The sequence below is a fragment of the Microtus pennsylvanicus genome, chromosome 7, assembly GCF_037038515.1.
Source record: "Microtus pennsylvanicus isolate mMicPen1 chromosome 7, mMicPen1.hap1, whole genome shotgun sequence".
NCBI classification, from domain to species: domain Eukaryota; kingdom Metazoa; phylum Chordata; class Mammalia; order Rodentia; family Cricetidae; genus Microtus; species Microtus pennsylvanicus.
The window spans coordinates 88,165,095-88,179,987 of record NC_134585.1 but is presented as its reverse complement, the minus strand read 5'-3'; the positions used below and the strand labels follow the sequence as shown (position 1 = coordinate 88,179,987).

The 14,893-nt window shown below is 41.1% G+C and overlaps 1 protein-coding gene across 1 annotated transcript in view; it reads left to right on the top strand.

The window, feature by feature from the left end:
- Positions 1-14,893, top strand: part of Col25a1 (collagen type XXV alpha 1 chain) — a 392,115-nt gene that overhangs the window by 361,811 nt on the left and 15,411 nt on the right. The window contains exons 29-33 of the mRNA XM_075981333.1: positions 32-58; positions 1,817-1,897; positions 4,227-4,262; positions 5,976-6,029; positions 12,483-12,536. Of these exons, the coding sequence (XP_075837448.1) occupies positions 32-58; positions 1,817-1,897; positions 4,227-4,262; positions 5,976-6,029; positions 12,483-12,536 (252 nt within the window). The remainder of the gene's footprint in view (positions 1-31; positions 59-1,816; positions 1,898-4,226; positions 4,263-5,975; positions 6,030-12,482; positions 12,537-14,893) is intronic.

Here is a 14,893-nt window from a genome sequence, read left to right as displayed (position 1 = left end):
TTTTAATTAAAGCTTTGCTTTCCATTTTTAGGGACCCCACGGACTTCCTGGACCAAAGGTACCAGCAAATCCCTTGATTACTTGATTTCTATTTCCTTGGTGGTCACGGGCAAGCATGACGGAAGCATGTCTGTCCTGTCTTATTTATTTGTCAAGTAATGTTGATAGTCTTTAAGCCTTTAAGCATCCAGATGTTTAACGCTCACACTGCAACATGACTCAGAATGAGTTTAAATGCTATCACCTGGAAATAAACCATTCCTCATTTTGCTTTGGCTCTTGTCACTACGTAAGTTTTTAAAATACGTGGTGTATTAAAATCTTCCCATTACAAGCCTCTTGATGAAATTTCCGGGCTAAGCCAGGAGCTCTCTGGTTTTTTTGTTTGTTTGTTTGTTTGTTTTGTTTTGTTTTGTTTTTTGGTGGCAGTAGTTCTATGTTTTCTGTCAACTGAAGGTCTTGCTTATCACACATGACTGCTGTACCTGCCTGCTTTGGCTACCCAGCATCCCAGTGTTTTACTTCCTATGGGTCATAATCTAGAATAGGATGGGGTATGTCAGCTGTGACGTCACAAAATTCACGTGAGTCTGCGCTGCCTACTTGCCATCTTAAAACCACACACTAGAAATGTGCCCACGTGCAAAGCCACGAATCTCAAGTTTAGAACAGTGACCACTGAGCCGTGGCCTCCAGTGCATTGTTGACGGTGACACGGTGGCCTCAGGATTAGACTTGGTCAACTGTGACTACACTACAGACTCATGTCTTCAAGTCTACTATGCTGTGACAGTGTGGGGGCCTCATGGGTGCATCCACTTCAGTTTTCCCAGAGTTTTCTGGTGAGCATCCTTGTCTAGGCAGCTGTTAGGAGACTCTAGACTCTGGGTGTAATGAGCAGCATGCTGGTTTTCACCATCAGGCAGGCAGATTGGATAATACTTCGCAGCTTAAAAATCCCTTCAGCCAATGTGAGCATGACCCTCATAACAGTGAGGTCACCTTCCTTTCACAAGTCTTTCCATGTTTTCCAGACAAATGAAAAGTGCCATGCCCGAACTTCCCGTCTCTAACATGTGATTGCTGACAGGCCATCAGCATACTATATATCCCCGGCTTTTTCCTAAACTGAGTCAAGAGGATTTACCTCTTCGCTGGCTCTTGTAATGTCATCCCATGTTAAACCTTATTTCCTTCATGCTAACATGGCGCAGACAGTTAGGGAAACTATATTCAAGTTCTCTGATCTTCATATTCTCTTCTGGGACTGACAGCTTGTGTTTAACTCTATTGATTAATCCATGCAGGGACCTGACTTGGCAGTGTCAGGGAATGGGGACTTCCAGCATGGCATCACTTCAGATGTCAACGACTCCATGTTCAGTTCATTCTCCTGAGCAAAAATGCTTAAAGGCTTAAAACGTCTGTCTATAACACTGCCCCGCAGATTCCAGTTTTTAATCCCAGCAGAATGGGGTTTTCCAGCAGATCCCATCAGCATCCTCCACTCTGATTGTCTCTGATTTGCTAAGTCAAAACAATGCAACACTAAGTTCCTCGAGGTGGAACTCCAAAATCCGTGCCGTCAGCTCTTCATCTTCTGGTGATACTCAACACGTTTCTTTCTGTAATATTATCTGTCGTCTGTGGTTTATTAAACTCTAGCTTAGGTGATTAACTCGTGCATCACCAGCTTGGCCTCACTCTGCTGTCACCTAAAACTGGAATCTGCAGGTGTTTCGGAGACTGGGTCTCTTCTCTCACAGTTTAAACACCCATGATAGCAACCAAAATTGGCATTTGCTTTTGCATTTAGGGTGAACCAGGGTTAAATGGTGTTAAAGGAGTGAAGGGTGAACCAGGTCAAAAGGGTGACAGAGGACCCCTTGGTCTTCCAGTAAGTAAAGAAAACTTTCCATTTCGGTGCAAATCTCAAGATTTGTATTTCTGCCCTAAGTGACAATGCTGGTTTGCTCAGTGGCTAGCTCACAGTTGAGAGTCCTGTCCTTTGAACGTCAGGATGTCAGAGCAGAGCACAGCCCAGTTTCATTTTCCCTGATGTCTTGATCTCATGTCTCGGGGTGACCCCATAACAAACACCACCACAAATGTTCCGTCACTCGTCAATTCCATCCATGCCAACCTTGCTCTTGTGGGGCTGACAGACAACCTCTGCCAGTGTCTCTTCTCAAAAGCAATGTTTATCGTTTTACAAATCTCTCCCAAACGCTTTTATAGTCTAATACAGTAAGACCCTCCCTCCGTTGTTTCCATCTTCTTGGAGTCTATAGAAACTATAGCTCTCCATTGGTGGCAGGTATGCAATTGGCCATTGCCGAGGTCAGTGCTGTGACTCCTTCCATTAATCAGCCACATTGTGTTCTATATGTTTTGTGTTGTCCGTTTTGGAGATTCCCTGCTATGAGATTCATGGGACAATAGTAGATAGCATGGAAGAAGTATTCTGCCATTGTAAAGATTTCATTCGTAATGAAAAGGAGTTTTACCCATTCATATACTTTATGCCAATATTCTTCCCACAACAACTTGACTTTTTGAAATTATCATTGAAGGTAGTGGTTTCATTTGGGGCTTTTAATGCGTTATTTATTCAGTAAAGGCAGATAAGGGTCAGTAAATAATATTGTAGGTTATGTTTATAAAATATGACATACAACCAATAACAAAAAATAGTTCTATATTTGAGATGTGAGATAAAAAACATTGGTGGTCACCTACCTCATTATTCCCACGGGTACTGTGCATTCAGTACTAACGTCCATTAAGTCATAACGCCCATGACTTGTAAGTTGCATGTAGGAAGTGCTTTGTACACATTTACTTGCTAAGTGAATCGTATAAGTTTTGTTATAATTTCAGTTAAATTGTGCCAGTTGGGTCAATGGATCATAGCACAAGACGTTCAGAAAGCCATTAGCTCTGCTCCCCAGTTAGATACATAATCTTGTGATCGATATAAATATCCTTTTTTTTCAACATGCCATTAAGATTTAGATATAAATATCATTTTAACATCTATCTTCAAATGTTATAATAGCAACTAAAAAAGTCAAAAAGGGCTTATCATTACGCAGCAACAATGCCTACTGTTCATAATTGTTGCTACCTAAAGCTCTATTTTGTAGTTAGAGCATTGATCATGACAGGATCATACTGAAGGAAATTTTAAATTAAAAAAAAAAAACTAAAAATATCCTAAATGTATGTGTTGGCATTGCTGGCAGATGGAATCGATTTTTTTCTTTCATTTTTTGTTATTAACTACTCCTGAGGTATGAAGCTGAGTGAGAGCTCTCCGGCCTGGCCAAGAGACTCAAAAGCGCTAACACAATATCTTCCTAAGTGTTCCGTGTCATAGTCTGTATCTTCGAAGTAACGAGTGTTGGGGATCTGCTATATAAGAGCCTAGTTAAGAAGGATCCGCCACAAACAGAGAAAATGCCATTGTATCATCATACACACACCATTTTATCACACACACCATTGTATCACACACACCCCGACAGGTAGCCCTCAACTGAAAATAAAGAAAAGCGTGCATTAATCTGAGATTAAGTTTTTAAGGCATTTCTTATGCAAATATCAAAGATATATAAAGATTATTTGAACCAAACTGAGGGACAAACTGGGACTTATTGTACCTTGAGCCCACATTTTTTTTCTTGTTCCTAGAAGTCCCTCTAGTGGCGACTAATGTGAACTTTGGGTCGATGACATAAATAGCATCCATATAAAATCAAACCATCCCAATAGAATAAAGCACAGCATTTTCACCCATAAAGCCATGTTGGCAAGTATAGTCAGAGTTCTGGAGTCTTTTCCTCCAGAGATTTCCACTACTTTCTCTTCAGAATATAAAGAAACATGTCATGAATAATAGTCTTTAGAAGATGAATTTCATGTGGCCATATAGCTAGGAGCCCCAAGGACTTTGTAGCCCACTGTGTAAACCTCATTCGCCAGGTTTCTCTATGAGAATTTCCTACTAGAAATGTCACTAGAATGCCATCATCTCTGGGGGCATGTATTGTCATGTGATTTTTTTAAACTAACTATTTGTAGCGATGTGATATTCATCCCAGAATCCCGTGACTGTGTATTACGTTGCTTGACGTGTTGCATTTGTTCATCAGTGCCTCGTACTAATCTCTGTTCTTGTCATTCGTGTCACACCCACCAACCCTGATACCAACCCAATCACACAGGGAGCATCTGGCTTAGACGGAAAGCCAGGATCCCGGGTGAGTCAGCCCCGCGTCCTGCTCCCACATACTTCATGGATGTGCATCGGGTGCTCTGGGGAAGACCCCTTCTTTCCTTGGGGGTCTTCTCGGATGCTGAGGGGTTGCCTAGGGAAAGGAGGATGAGGATGATGGAAGTGAGAAAGAGGGACAGAGAGCGGGTTGCAACTCGAAGGTATAACCTTAGCTGCCAGGTCTTCTTCAGAAGTTCAAGTCTGGATGTTTACTAAGAGAGAAGAACGCTGAGTCCTGCTGCCTTTGGTGTCTCAACAACCTAAAACAATTCATAAAAACCTTCCCTGTAATCCCATGACAAAGGCTCCGAATGGGGAAAATAAGGAATTTATTTTAACTTGTTTTTCCTTTACATTTCTGTCCATCTTAAAATTGTAATTTCTTCCTTAAAATGAACCTCCAAGTCTCTACTCATGGCATGCATCGTGTGTCTCCATCATTTTTATCATTTTTGTTGTTGTTGTTTTGGGCAGCTCAGTTTTTACATGTTTGCCATAGTCAGTCAGTATTTAGAAGCCTTGTGGAAGTGAACTTTGCGATGAAGCATTAAGCGCATGATTAAGATAAATAAGAATTCACCAACAAGAGAATGAATTAGAAACTCTGAATTCTTTCCTATTCAGACATTCTAACAGAATCCATGTTCTGCCAGAACAGCCATGGGAGTAAGCTAGACAAGCTGAAATGAAATAGTCCTCATGTGTGCAAACACTGCTATGTACTCTTTACTGCTTAAGCATGGTCTTCCTGACAATTGAGCAAATAACCCTTATGACATTTTTTTAAGAATCAAAATTTTCAGTTCTACAGCTCTTCAGGCAGTTATTAATTTCCACTGGACCCCAGAGTTCTTACATTCTTTCAGATATTATCTTTTCTGCAACAGAAACCAATTATATCAATCAAGTAACTTGACCTGCCTGATGTGCAAAGTCTAGAACAACCACCCCCCACCTCGTGAGCCCCTGCTATCCCAATAGAGCTGCAGAAAGATGATTCGAAAGTTAAACACTATTCTCATTCATATGTTTTCCACTTAAATTGCTAAAAAAAAAAAAAGTTTTGAGGCTTTGGCCATGGGTGTCAGTGACTGTGGAGAACAGACTTGGGGAAAAGACAGTAGAAAGAAAGGATGGTTATACTTTCCTGGTTAAGATTATGGAGGTGCGGGGCTGGAGAGGCAGCTCAGCAGTTACGAGCACTGGCTTCTCCTGCAGAGGACCCAGGTTCAGTTCCCAGCATCCACATGGTGGCTCACCACAGCTCTAACTCTGCTCTGGGGATCTGGTGCCCTCTTCTGGCCTCCATGGAAACTGCACACGCATGATGTTCATACACACATGCAAGTACTCACAACACATACACATAAAATAAAAAATAAATTTGGAAAAAAAATTATGACAGGAAAATGAAGCTGCTTCATCAGATAAAAATAAATTAAAATAAATAAATAAGAATGAAATATGGATTTTGTGTATACTCTTTGTGGAAGCATGCAGTTAGATGTCTCATTCCTGTTGCATGAATTTCTCAAAAATAACTGGCATGAAAAACCATCAAGAATAAAGTGCTTTAGAATCAGATAAGTTATCTGAAGACATCATTCTCTAAGATAAGTCCGAGTAAATCAGAATTTCTCTTCTTGCAATCCTTGTCTCTCACTGGTCTCATAGTATTTTATTTTTATCTTTTTTTTAGGGTGCAGATGGTCCCATAGGACCCCATGGCCCTGCAGGTCCCAAAGGAGAAAGAGTAAGTCTCTCTCTGGGTTATCACACTTAAGCTGAGCACTGAAAGAGCAAAGCATGGCTTCAAAATGATCTCAAACTGTTCATTGTTCAGGAATGATGGGGGCTATCTAGTATTAAGTAAAAATATTGCCCATTTGAAGCTCTATTCAGAGTCCTAAGACTTCGAGAAGAAAACCATACAGCATAAAAGGGAATCAGTCTGCCTTAATGAAAACAATGCATACATTTACATAGCTAAAATAAATAGCTCCCATTAGTCCTTCTTAACCCATAAGGAAGATATTTTCATTGGGCCTTCATCCAGAAAGTTGAAGTCAATGAAGCTAAAATTTCTAGAACTACATATTCTGGTTGATAATCTTAATACAAAGCTACTGTATTCATTCCAAGTAAATTCTAATATTTTTCCAAAGGAAATTACAAAACCTAAATATTCTTCTCCACACGGTCACCCGTGCTCTCATTTTTCTTTTGTGAGTTAAAGAATGACCTGTTTTCCTATAGCCATAAGGAAATGATTTCAGTGCAGTATAAAATGAAACCCTCTCACTAACCTCACTGTTCTAGTCTATGCTTCCATATCCTTTGGAGGAAAAAAAAAAGATAGACGTTCAGGGGAAGATGAATATCTGACACACAAAAATGTGCAGCGGCCTCAGCAGCTGCTCGTGTGTCTAGAACCTCTTCTCTTCTCACAATTTTTTGCCCACTTTTTCTTTTCTTCACCTTGGAAATCTCGTGTGTGTGTGTGTGTGTGTGTGTGTGTGTGTGTGTGTGTGTGTGTGTGTGTAGAATTGCAAGCAATTTCCCTACCACACACCCTACGAGATGAGGAAAGGATGCTGAATGTGAGCATTGCATAATGTTGGCATGGTGCAAGTTGGTGGTCTTTTTAAAATGAGAGTTTTCATCAGTCCCGGGTAATTTTATTTTTAAAGAGAGGACCAGGTAAGTAGCAATGTCTCTGACATGCCTCCTAATTCCAAAGTCCTGTGTTCTGTAAATTCATACATGCAATAATTGCTTATGAGATGCAACTGTGCACAATGCAATCCTTCAAGAGTGAAAGAAACACTTCTACTTAAAGAAACCCCCTTTGCTCGCTGCTCTGCTACACTGACTATAGCCATATAATTGATTCATCATCACAGAGACTCATTAATAATCATAAATATATGCATAATATATAAATAATGCTGCAGAGGAAGCAACTGTTTTCTTTCTTCTAATATTGAAGAAAAAAGATTCTTTTCTAACATGATATGTTCTGATTATGGTGTCTGCTCCCTGTACTCCACCCAGTTCCTCCTCATATCCTCTCTTATCTCTCATTAGAAAAAAAAAATGGGCTTCTAAGAGGTGATACTAAAATATAACAAAATAAAAAATAAGATAAAACAAAAACAATCACATCAAATTTGCACAAGGCAAACCAACAGAAAAAAAAGAGCTCGAGAGAAGGCACAAGAATCAAGGACCCACTCATCTGCATGCTCAAGTATCCCATAAAAACACTAGACAGGAAGCCTATCTATATATGTGCATATGCAAAAGACCTTTGTGCAGGCCTGTGCATGCTGTCACAGTCTCTGACTTCAGATGAGCTCTGCTCGTGTTGACTTACAGGTCCTTGTATTCTTGGTGTCCTCCATCCCTCCTGACTCTTACACCCTTTCTGCCTCCTCTTCCATGGGGTTCCCTGTTTTCTGGGGGGGGGGTTAATGGAGACCTCCCCTTTATGTCTAAGTAAGAAAACATCTATCTCCATTAATCTGAAGAGTTTATATTGCAGAGAAATCTGTGCAAAAAATAGCCAGAGAACAAGACCAAAGTCAATACAAATATATGGGCCGTTTCCCAGTAAAGACTGACCTTATCCAAGAAAAATTCTCGAAAGAGGAGTCCTTAAGAATATATTATCTGCATCCACTATTGTTATTTCTAAGATCAAACCAACAACTTCCGATAATCAGCTTCATTAAAAATACTTCAAAGCTAAGAGTGCCCTGCTGGCAATAAAGATTCATTTCCAGGCACTGGATGAAGAAACTCGGTCCATCCTAAAATTGGAGCAGCAAAGCTCAGGCGGTCTGTTGGCAAAGCGCCCTGGGGCTCAAGAGGGTTTGCTGTTTGGTAAATCAGCTGCTACTTCCGATAGCTCAGCCACGTCTCAAGGGTATCAGATCTCCGCGCTGGTGGCGAATGAACCAGCGGAGCAAATGAAGTCTCGAAGAATTCGTGAAGGCATAGCTGAAGCCAGGTGCACGCGGTGTGAAGCGCCACACTTGTGTCCCCTCAAACGGGATCGTGTGTCAGTATGCCGCGAGTGCCCTCGCACAGAAAGCCAGACCGTAATGTGGGTCTCGCCGATAATGGAGGTGCCATCTGGAGGCTGGCTCCTGCAGATGTTTCCGATTTGAAAGCAGAAAGGATGGGCAAGGCCAGCATTCTAGAACAAGTCCGTGATACTGATATGCAAATTGAAGAGCCTGGATGAAATACGGCCAGCTTAAAGGAAACGAAGCATTTCACATGCAAACTTTCTCAATACGTGACTGACATATCGGTATGCAGCTCCCAATGCCCCCTGCCTTCCGCTGACTTCTTCATCTGAGTAAAGGACAGGCCCTTGAAGCCACTCCTAGATCCCTCTTTGACCTGTTACATCAAACAACACACTTTCTCCTCCAAGCCACCTGCACTTTGGGTCTGTCCTCCAGAGCATACTAGTGGTTTTGATTTGAATACTGAATTCTTCCTCTGGCCTTAGAACCCTGTAATGTTTTAAGTTTGAGAGAGCCAAAGGTTCTTTTGGAACCCCTTAATACAGGGGGGGAAAACACTATACTTTCAAATCCTTGAGTTAATATTTCATTTCTGAGAGTATCCAAGATGCAACCGCTGGGGTTGGTGCTTTGGTGCCGAGAAAAAGATCAAAACTCCATGTGACTTGAACAAGAAAGAAATGTGTCTTTCACATAACCAAAAAGCCATAGGAGGAGTGTGGGCTTTGCTTCTACCCAGCCAAAACCCTAGCTGTCGGTCCAGGTGTCACTCAGGGCGACTTGTACCAAGGACAGGGCTCCCCGCAAGGGAAATAATCCTAATGGGAACTTCCAGCTGAGTGTCCCCAGAGCCTCCTTGACCAACACTGGCTCACTGGGTCCCCTTCTCAGGGCGCTCTGCTATGAGGGGCAGGCTAGTCGAGAAGAGAAAGCCTGAAGCCAAGTGCTGCTGTGACTGATACTCCGTTTCCATAAGCCATGTGTGTTCCTTTTAAAAACGAGGCGAGTTCTCAGTAGAGGCAGGGCGGAGAGGTAGGAAGGAAGTTCCATGGCAATGTTTAGACTAGAGCTGGTCTACGTCCAGTTAGCTTACTTCTGTGAACCTGCCTCTAAACTCCACCCCAAAATACCAGGAATGCACGCCCGTGTGTGCACACACGCACAGCACACACACACCATTTTAAAACTCATAAATAACACTGCCAAGTCTATCAGAAAGAAGTCTATTTCAAATTAGCAAACTTTAAAGCTCTTTCCATTAAAAATATGCCCTATAATTGTATAGCAGCTAGCCCTGTGACATCTGTCATTTCAGACTGTATAATGTCATGTAATACTGTCACATTTGATCTTCTTGACAATTTTCATAAAATATTTATCAGTATCTCATCTTATGACTGATATAACTTAAGCACAGAAGGATTGAGACAGTTCCTGAAGTTCTGGAGGCCTTGCCACCAGAAAGAATGAAAAGTGTAATTCAAATTCAAATCTAATTTATTGACAGCCGGTGCCCTGAGTGCCATTGCTGTTTCATTATTAGCAAATACGAAGTGGTAAGAAAAGCTCAGATTCTTTTTTTTTATTGATTTTTATTGAGCTCTACATTTTTATCTGCTCCCCTCCCTGATTCTCCCTTCCTTTTCAACCCTCTCCCATGGTCCCCATGCTCCCAATTTACTCAGGAGATCTTGTCTTTTTCTACTTCCCATGTAGATTAGATCTATATATGTCTCTCTTAGGGTCCTCATTGTTGTCTAGGTTCTCTGGGATTGTGGTTTGTAGGCTGGTTTTCTTTGCTTTATGTTTAAAAACCACCTATGAGTGAATACATATGATAATTGTCTTTCTGAGTCTGGGTTACCTCACTCAAAATGATGTTTTCTAGCTCCATTCATTTGCCTGCAAATTTCAAGATGTTATTTTTTTCTCTTGTGTAGTACTCCATTGTGTAAATGTACCACATTTTCCTTATCCATTCTTTGATCAAGGGGCATGTAGGTTGTTTCCAGGTTCTGGCTATGACAAACAATGTTGCTATGAACATAGTTGAGCACATGTCCTTGTGGCATGATTGAGCATTCTTTGGATATATGCCCAAAAAGTGGTATTGCTGGGTCTTGAGGAAGGTTGTTTTCTAATTTTTTAAGAAATTGCTATACTGATATCCCACCAGCAATGCAGGAGTGTTCCCTCTACCCCAGAACCTCTCAGTGTTTTTGATCTTAGCCATTCTTACAGGTGTAAGATGGAATTTGCATTTCTCTAACGACTAAGGATGTTGAACATTTCCTTAAGTGTCTTTCAGCCACTTATTAGGCTGAAAGGGTCCTTTATTGAAAGTTCTCTGTTTAGGTCTGTACTCCATTTTTTTTTACTGGATTATTTGTTCTTTTGATGACCAATTTCTTGAGTTCTTTGTATATTTTGGAGATCAGACCTCTGTCTGATGTGGGGTTAGTGAAAATCTTTTCCCATTCTGTAGGCTGTTGTTTTTGTCTTGTTGACCGTGAAAGCTCAGATTCTTAAAGATGTCCATCTCTGGTGATCTTACTATAATCTGTGTGTCTTTTTGCTGACTATGTTAGTGGCTTCACCAACTCCCTGAATTTAAAAGAAAAATGCTAGTAATTCCTGTTATCTATTCACATGGAAACCTTGAGGACAGAGAAGGAAAAGCCTATCCCATGCCTCTGCTGCTAGAGTTCTCAGGGAGACCTGTCTTCTACACACATAAAAAACTTTAAGCCTCTCTGATGGCAAAATAAAAGACAGGCGATAGAACTTTCTACAGAGGTGCTGATGCAAGCATTACCATTACCATTGTCCCTGATGTTTTCATGCTGCATGATAACACACACCTTAATCTGGAGGAAGCAGCACAAACACTCTTAAAATGAAAATTATATCTGTATTAAGCTATTTCTACTCACAGAGCACCTCCAATAACCCTGATTCTTCCACAGGCATTCTAAATTATCACTTACCATAACCCTATTAAACACACACTTAGAGTGGGTAAAGATAACTATGTGTCTACCCACCAAGCACTCGCTGAAGGCATAAAGGATTTTCAATCTTTCTTTTTTTCAAAAAAAAAAAAAAGAAGATATATATAACAATGTCTGACCCAATGTGATTAATCTATTCAGCTAATATTTACTAATGCACTGAGCACTATTCTAAAACATGACTGAGCTGACACCACAGACAAAAAATAATGGTAACATCTGTGTGTGCCTCACAGAGTTCAAGGGCCAGAAGTGACTCAAGAACAATGGCAATGGGTTTCTGATCCTACTGCACGTACTGGCTTTGTGGGAGCCTAGGCAGTTTGGATGCTCAACTTACTAGACCTGGATGGAGGTGGGGGTTCCTTGGACTTCCCACAGGTCAGGGAACCCTGATTGCTCTTCGAGCTGATGGGGGGGGGTACCTAATTGGGGGAGGGGGAGGGAAATGGGAGGCAGTGGGGGGGAAGAGACAGAAATCTTTAATAAATAAATAAATTTAAAAAAAAAGAAGTGACGGACAGCTATGGGAATGGACAGAGTCGTCAAAGGAGGGCTTCTCCAAGGAGAGAGACTTGATTTTTAAGAAACCTTTCATTTAAACAGGGAGGAAGGCAAGACAGGCCAAGTTGTGAATCCTCTAAAATCCAGAACCTTAGAGCACTAACACGGACGGGAATTCTACTCCTGGCCTCATATGGCACATTGCAGTAGAAACACAAGCACAATAAAGGATACTGTATAAAATAAATGTGTAGGGTGTGTGTACAGGACTCATGTCTAAAATAAATGTAGTTTGTGTGGTGCCTCATCCCCAAAATATCAAATCCAAAGTCAGCTGTACCCCTAAACATTTCGGGTGAGGGATAGGCACCTGCAGCTTAAAACAAACATTATAATACTTTCCACCAATGCAGAAGAACCCAAGCAGAGCATTCTACACATAAGAATTCTAAAGCGTAGCCGGGCGGTGGTGGCTTCCTCCTGTCCTGTCAACGGTCATCTAGTAAAATCTGCGATGGTGGGTGACTGTCACTACAATCTTAAAGGAGTATGAATCGTTGCTTTCTGCTAGAACACTTAAATGGCAGGTTTCTATGAGAGCTATATGGGGATGTAAGGGTCTGTGTATGACTGGAACTTTTTTTTTCATTTTAGGGAGAGAAGGGAGCTGTGGGAGAACCTGGACCCAGAGGACCCTATGGGCTGCCTGTGAGTTCATATCATGTGATCGCCACCATCAGCATGCTCCTGTGGCCTGCCACTGACATGGTTAACTCTTCCTAGTGGGCACCCTAATCTCATTATAGGAGCAAAGGCAATTCAATGAGCAGTCACCAATACAGGGACTTCTGAACTACAGTTAGGTCATCCTCAGTCTCAAATGGTCCCTGCACATACAGACACACCCAATCATGTCATATGATTGAAGATCAGAGACAAGGGGCTAAAGATAACTAACAGGAAAACAAGGTCCTGCCGGACAGATGGCACCCTTCCCTTGCCTTCTGAGTGGGCATCCATAACTGGCACTCCCTTCAAGGGTCACTCACATCACTTGGATGGGAAAGTTTCATTTAGCCTTTATTCCTTGTCTATTCTCCTAGACTATTAGCAAAAAATTATCTTACAAGTGGAAATTATGATCCAAATTGAATTGCTACTCATAATGACAGTGTTTCTGATCTGTCTAAATCTTTGAGAGGACAGATGGCCTTCAGAACAGAGAAAGTTGGCAATGTTCTGTCTTCTAAATTCCGAACCTTGCAGAAGCAAACTGAGGCCACAGGTTTCTGCAGAAATGACCTGCACTGTGGTTCCAGTCAGTTGCGTAGGGCAGGATTCAAAGGATCGTGTATTGCCTTTAGGTTTCTAACCTGCCTGTACTTTCCACAGATTTTTTTTATGAACTCAGATAACAAACTTCATTCACAATCATTTCAGGGCTTAACCAGGTGCTGGCTTTGACACAGATGTCAAAGTGTACTTAATGGAACGAGTTTAGCTGTTGGGAACTTTGGGCGGAGCATAGTCTGATCCCGCATTCCCACCACGCTGCGGTGAAGTTACCCTCTTGTGTAAATAGTCAGACCAACCCTCTTAGGAATTCCTCTTTCACAAAGCTCACTGTAAAACTGCTTCTGAAGTTGTGATGTTCACACTCCTTATATTTAAGGTGATTGTCTAGCCAAATTCAAACTATATATAATGATAGACAGTGTTTAGGTTCTCCATTAATTGAAAAGCTGAGTTATCAAACTAAAGGAACATTGATTTACATTTTTCATTAGTGTTGGTGTGCTTTTTAACTCAACTAAACATTTTTTGTTGTGTTTTGTTTTGCACTTCCTTAATAATCAGCTAAGTCAGACCAAGCATAGAATTTGAGCAAAATTACTTGTTTAACCCAGTAAAGAATTTAAATCCCTCATGCCCCATAACTTCAACTAACAGTTTCCTCACTTGATTTTTTTTTAAAGAAATCTGACTAATCAAGGAGCCTTTTTCACAATTCTAGCATAGTCTTTTTAACACTAATGTTGCATGCCCAGAGCAGCCTTAAACAAGAACCTACTGATGAAACGCAGGAACACTAATGTAGCTATTATGGTTCTTTGGCAGGGTAAAAATGGAGAGCCTGGTCTTGATGTAAGTAATCTACACAGCAAACGTCCTCCAATTATAAGAGATACATTCAATGGTCTCCATCATCAGGGAACACGAAGAATACAGAATATTTTGTCTGTGCATGTGTTATGCACGTACACACGTGTACACACACACACAGACACACACACGCACACCATATATATAATTACTGTGCACATAGATAGCAATATAAAATATACTAGTATTTGCACAACATAAAGGAAAAATAATTAAAATAAAATTAGTAAGCTGACACTGGTTAGTGGTACCTCAAAATCCTTTCCTAAATTAAGGATGCTCAGCATCAGTATGACCCAGTTATGGAAAAAATAACCATATATCAAGTCAGTCTGCCTCTCATGTGCTGCCCTTGGGGAATGGCGTTTTGTCAAAGCTGTTATTATGCAGTGTTCTTTTTTATTTTGCCATTAAGTCTCTACGTGCATTTTCTCTTATGCCAAAAGATTGTGTAACAATACAGACTGTCTAAAGCAAATGCCCCTAGGAACAGTCGCTGCTGGTTGTATCGTGTGAGTAACGAAGTTGCAGTCGCTGCCGTTTATTGAGCACCTGCTATGTGCAGGCATCATTCTGGCACTTTGCATCCACCATCATTTAACATCCACCACAGCTGTGTGGTAGTCATGATCCTCATTTTATAGTCAAGTGACTAAAGGGCAGAGGTAAGTGACTTGCCCAAACCCACACAAGTCAGTAAATGTGCCAGGATCCAAATTAGCATTCCTGTGTTCTTTCTCCTGCATTGTTGGGAGAAGAAAAAAACCAAGGACCCTACTTGCATAGCTCATTGAGATGGTAGAAAGTACTGTTTCTAAATGCTACTGTTCTTTGTAAGTCTAAAGATTGACATGTTCTTTCTCTATCTGAGTGCAGACCAATGAACTGTGGTGGCAGCAGCG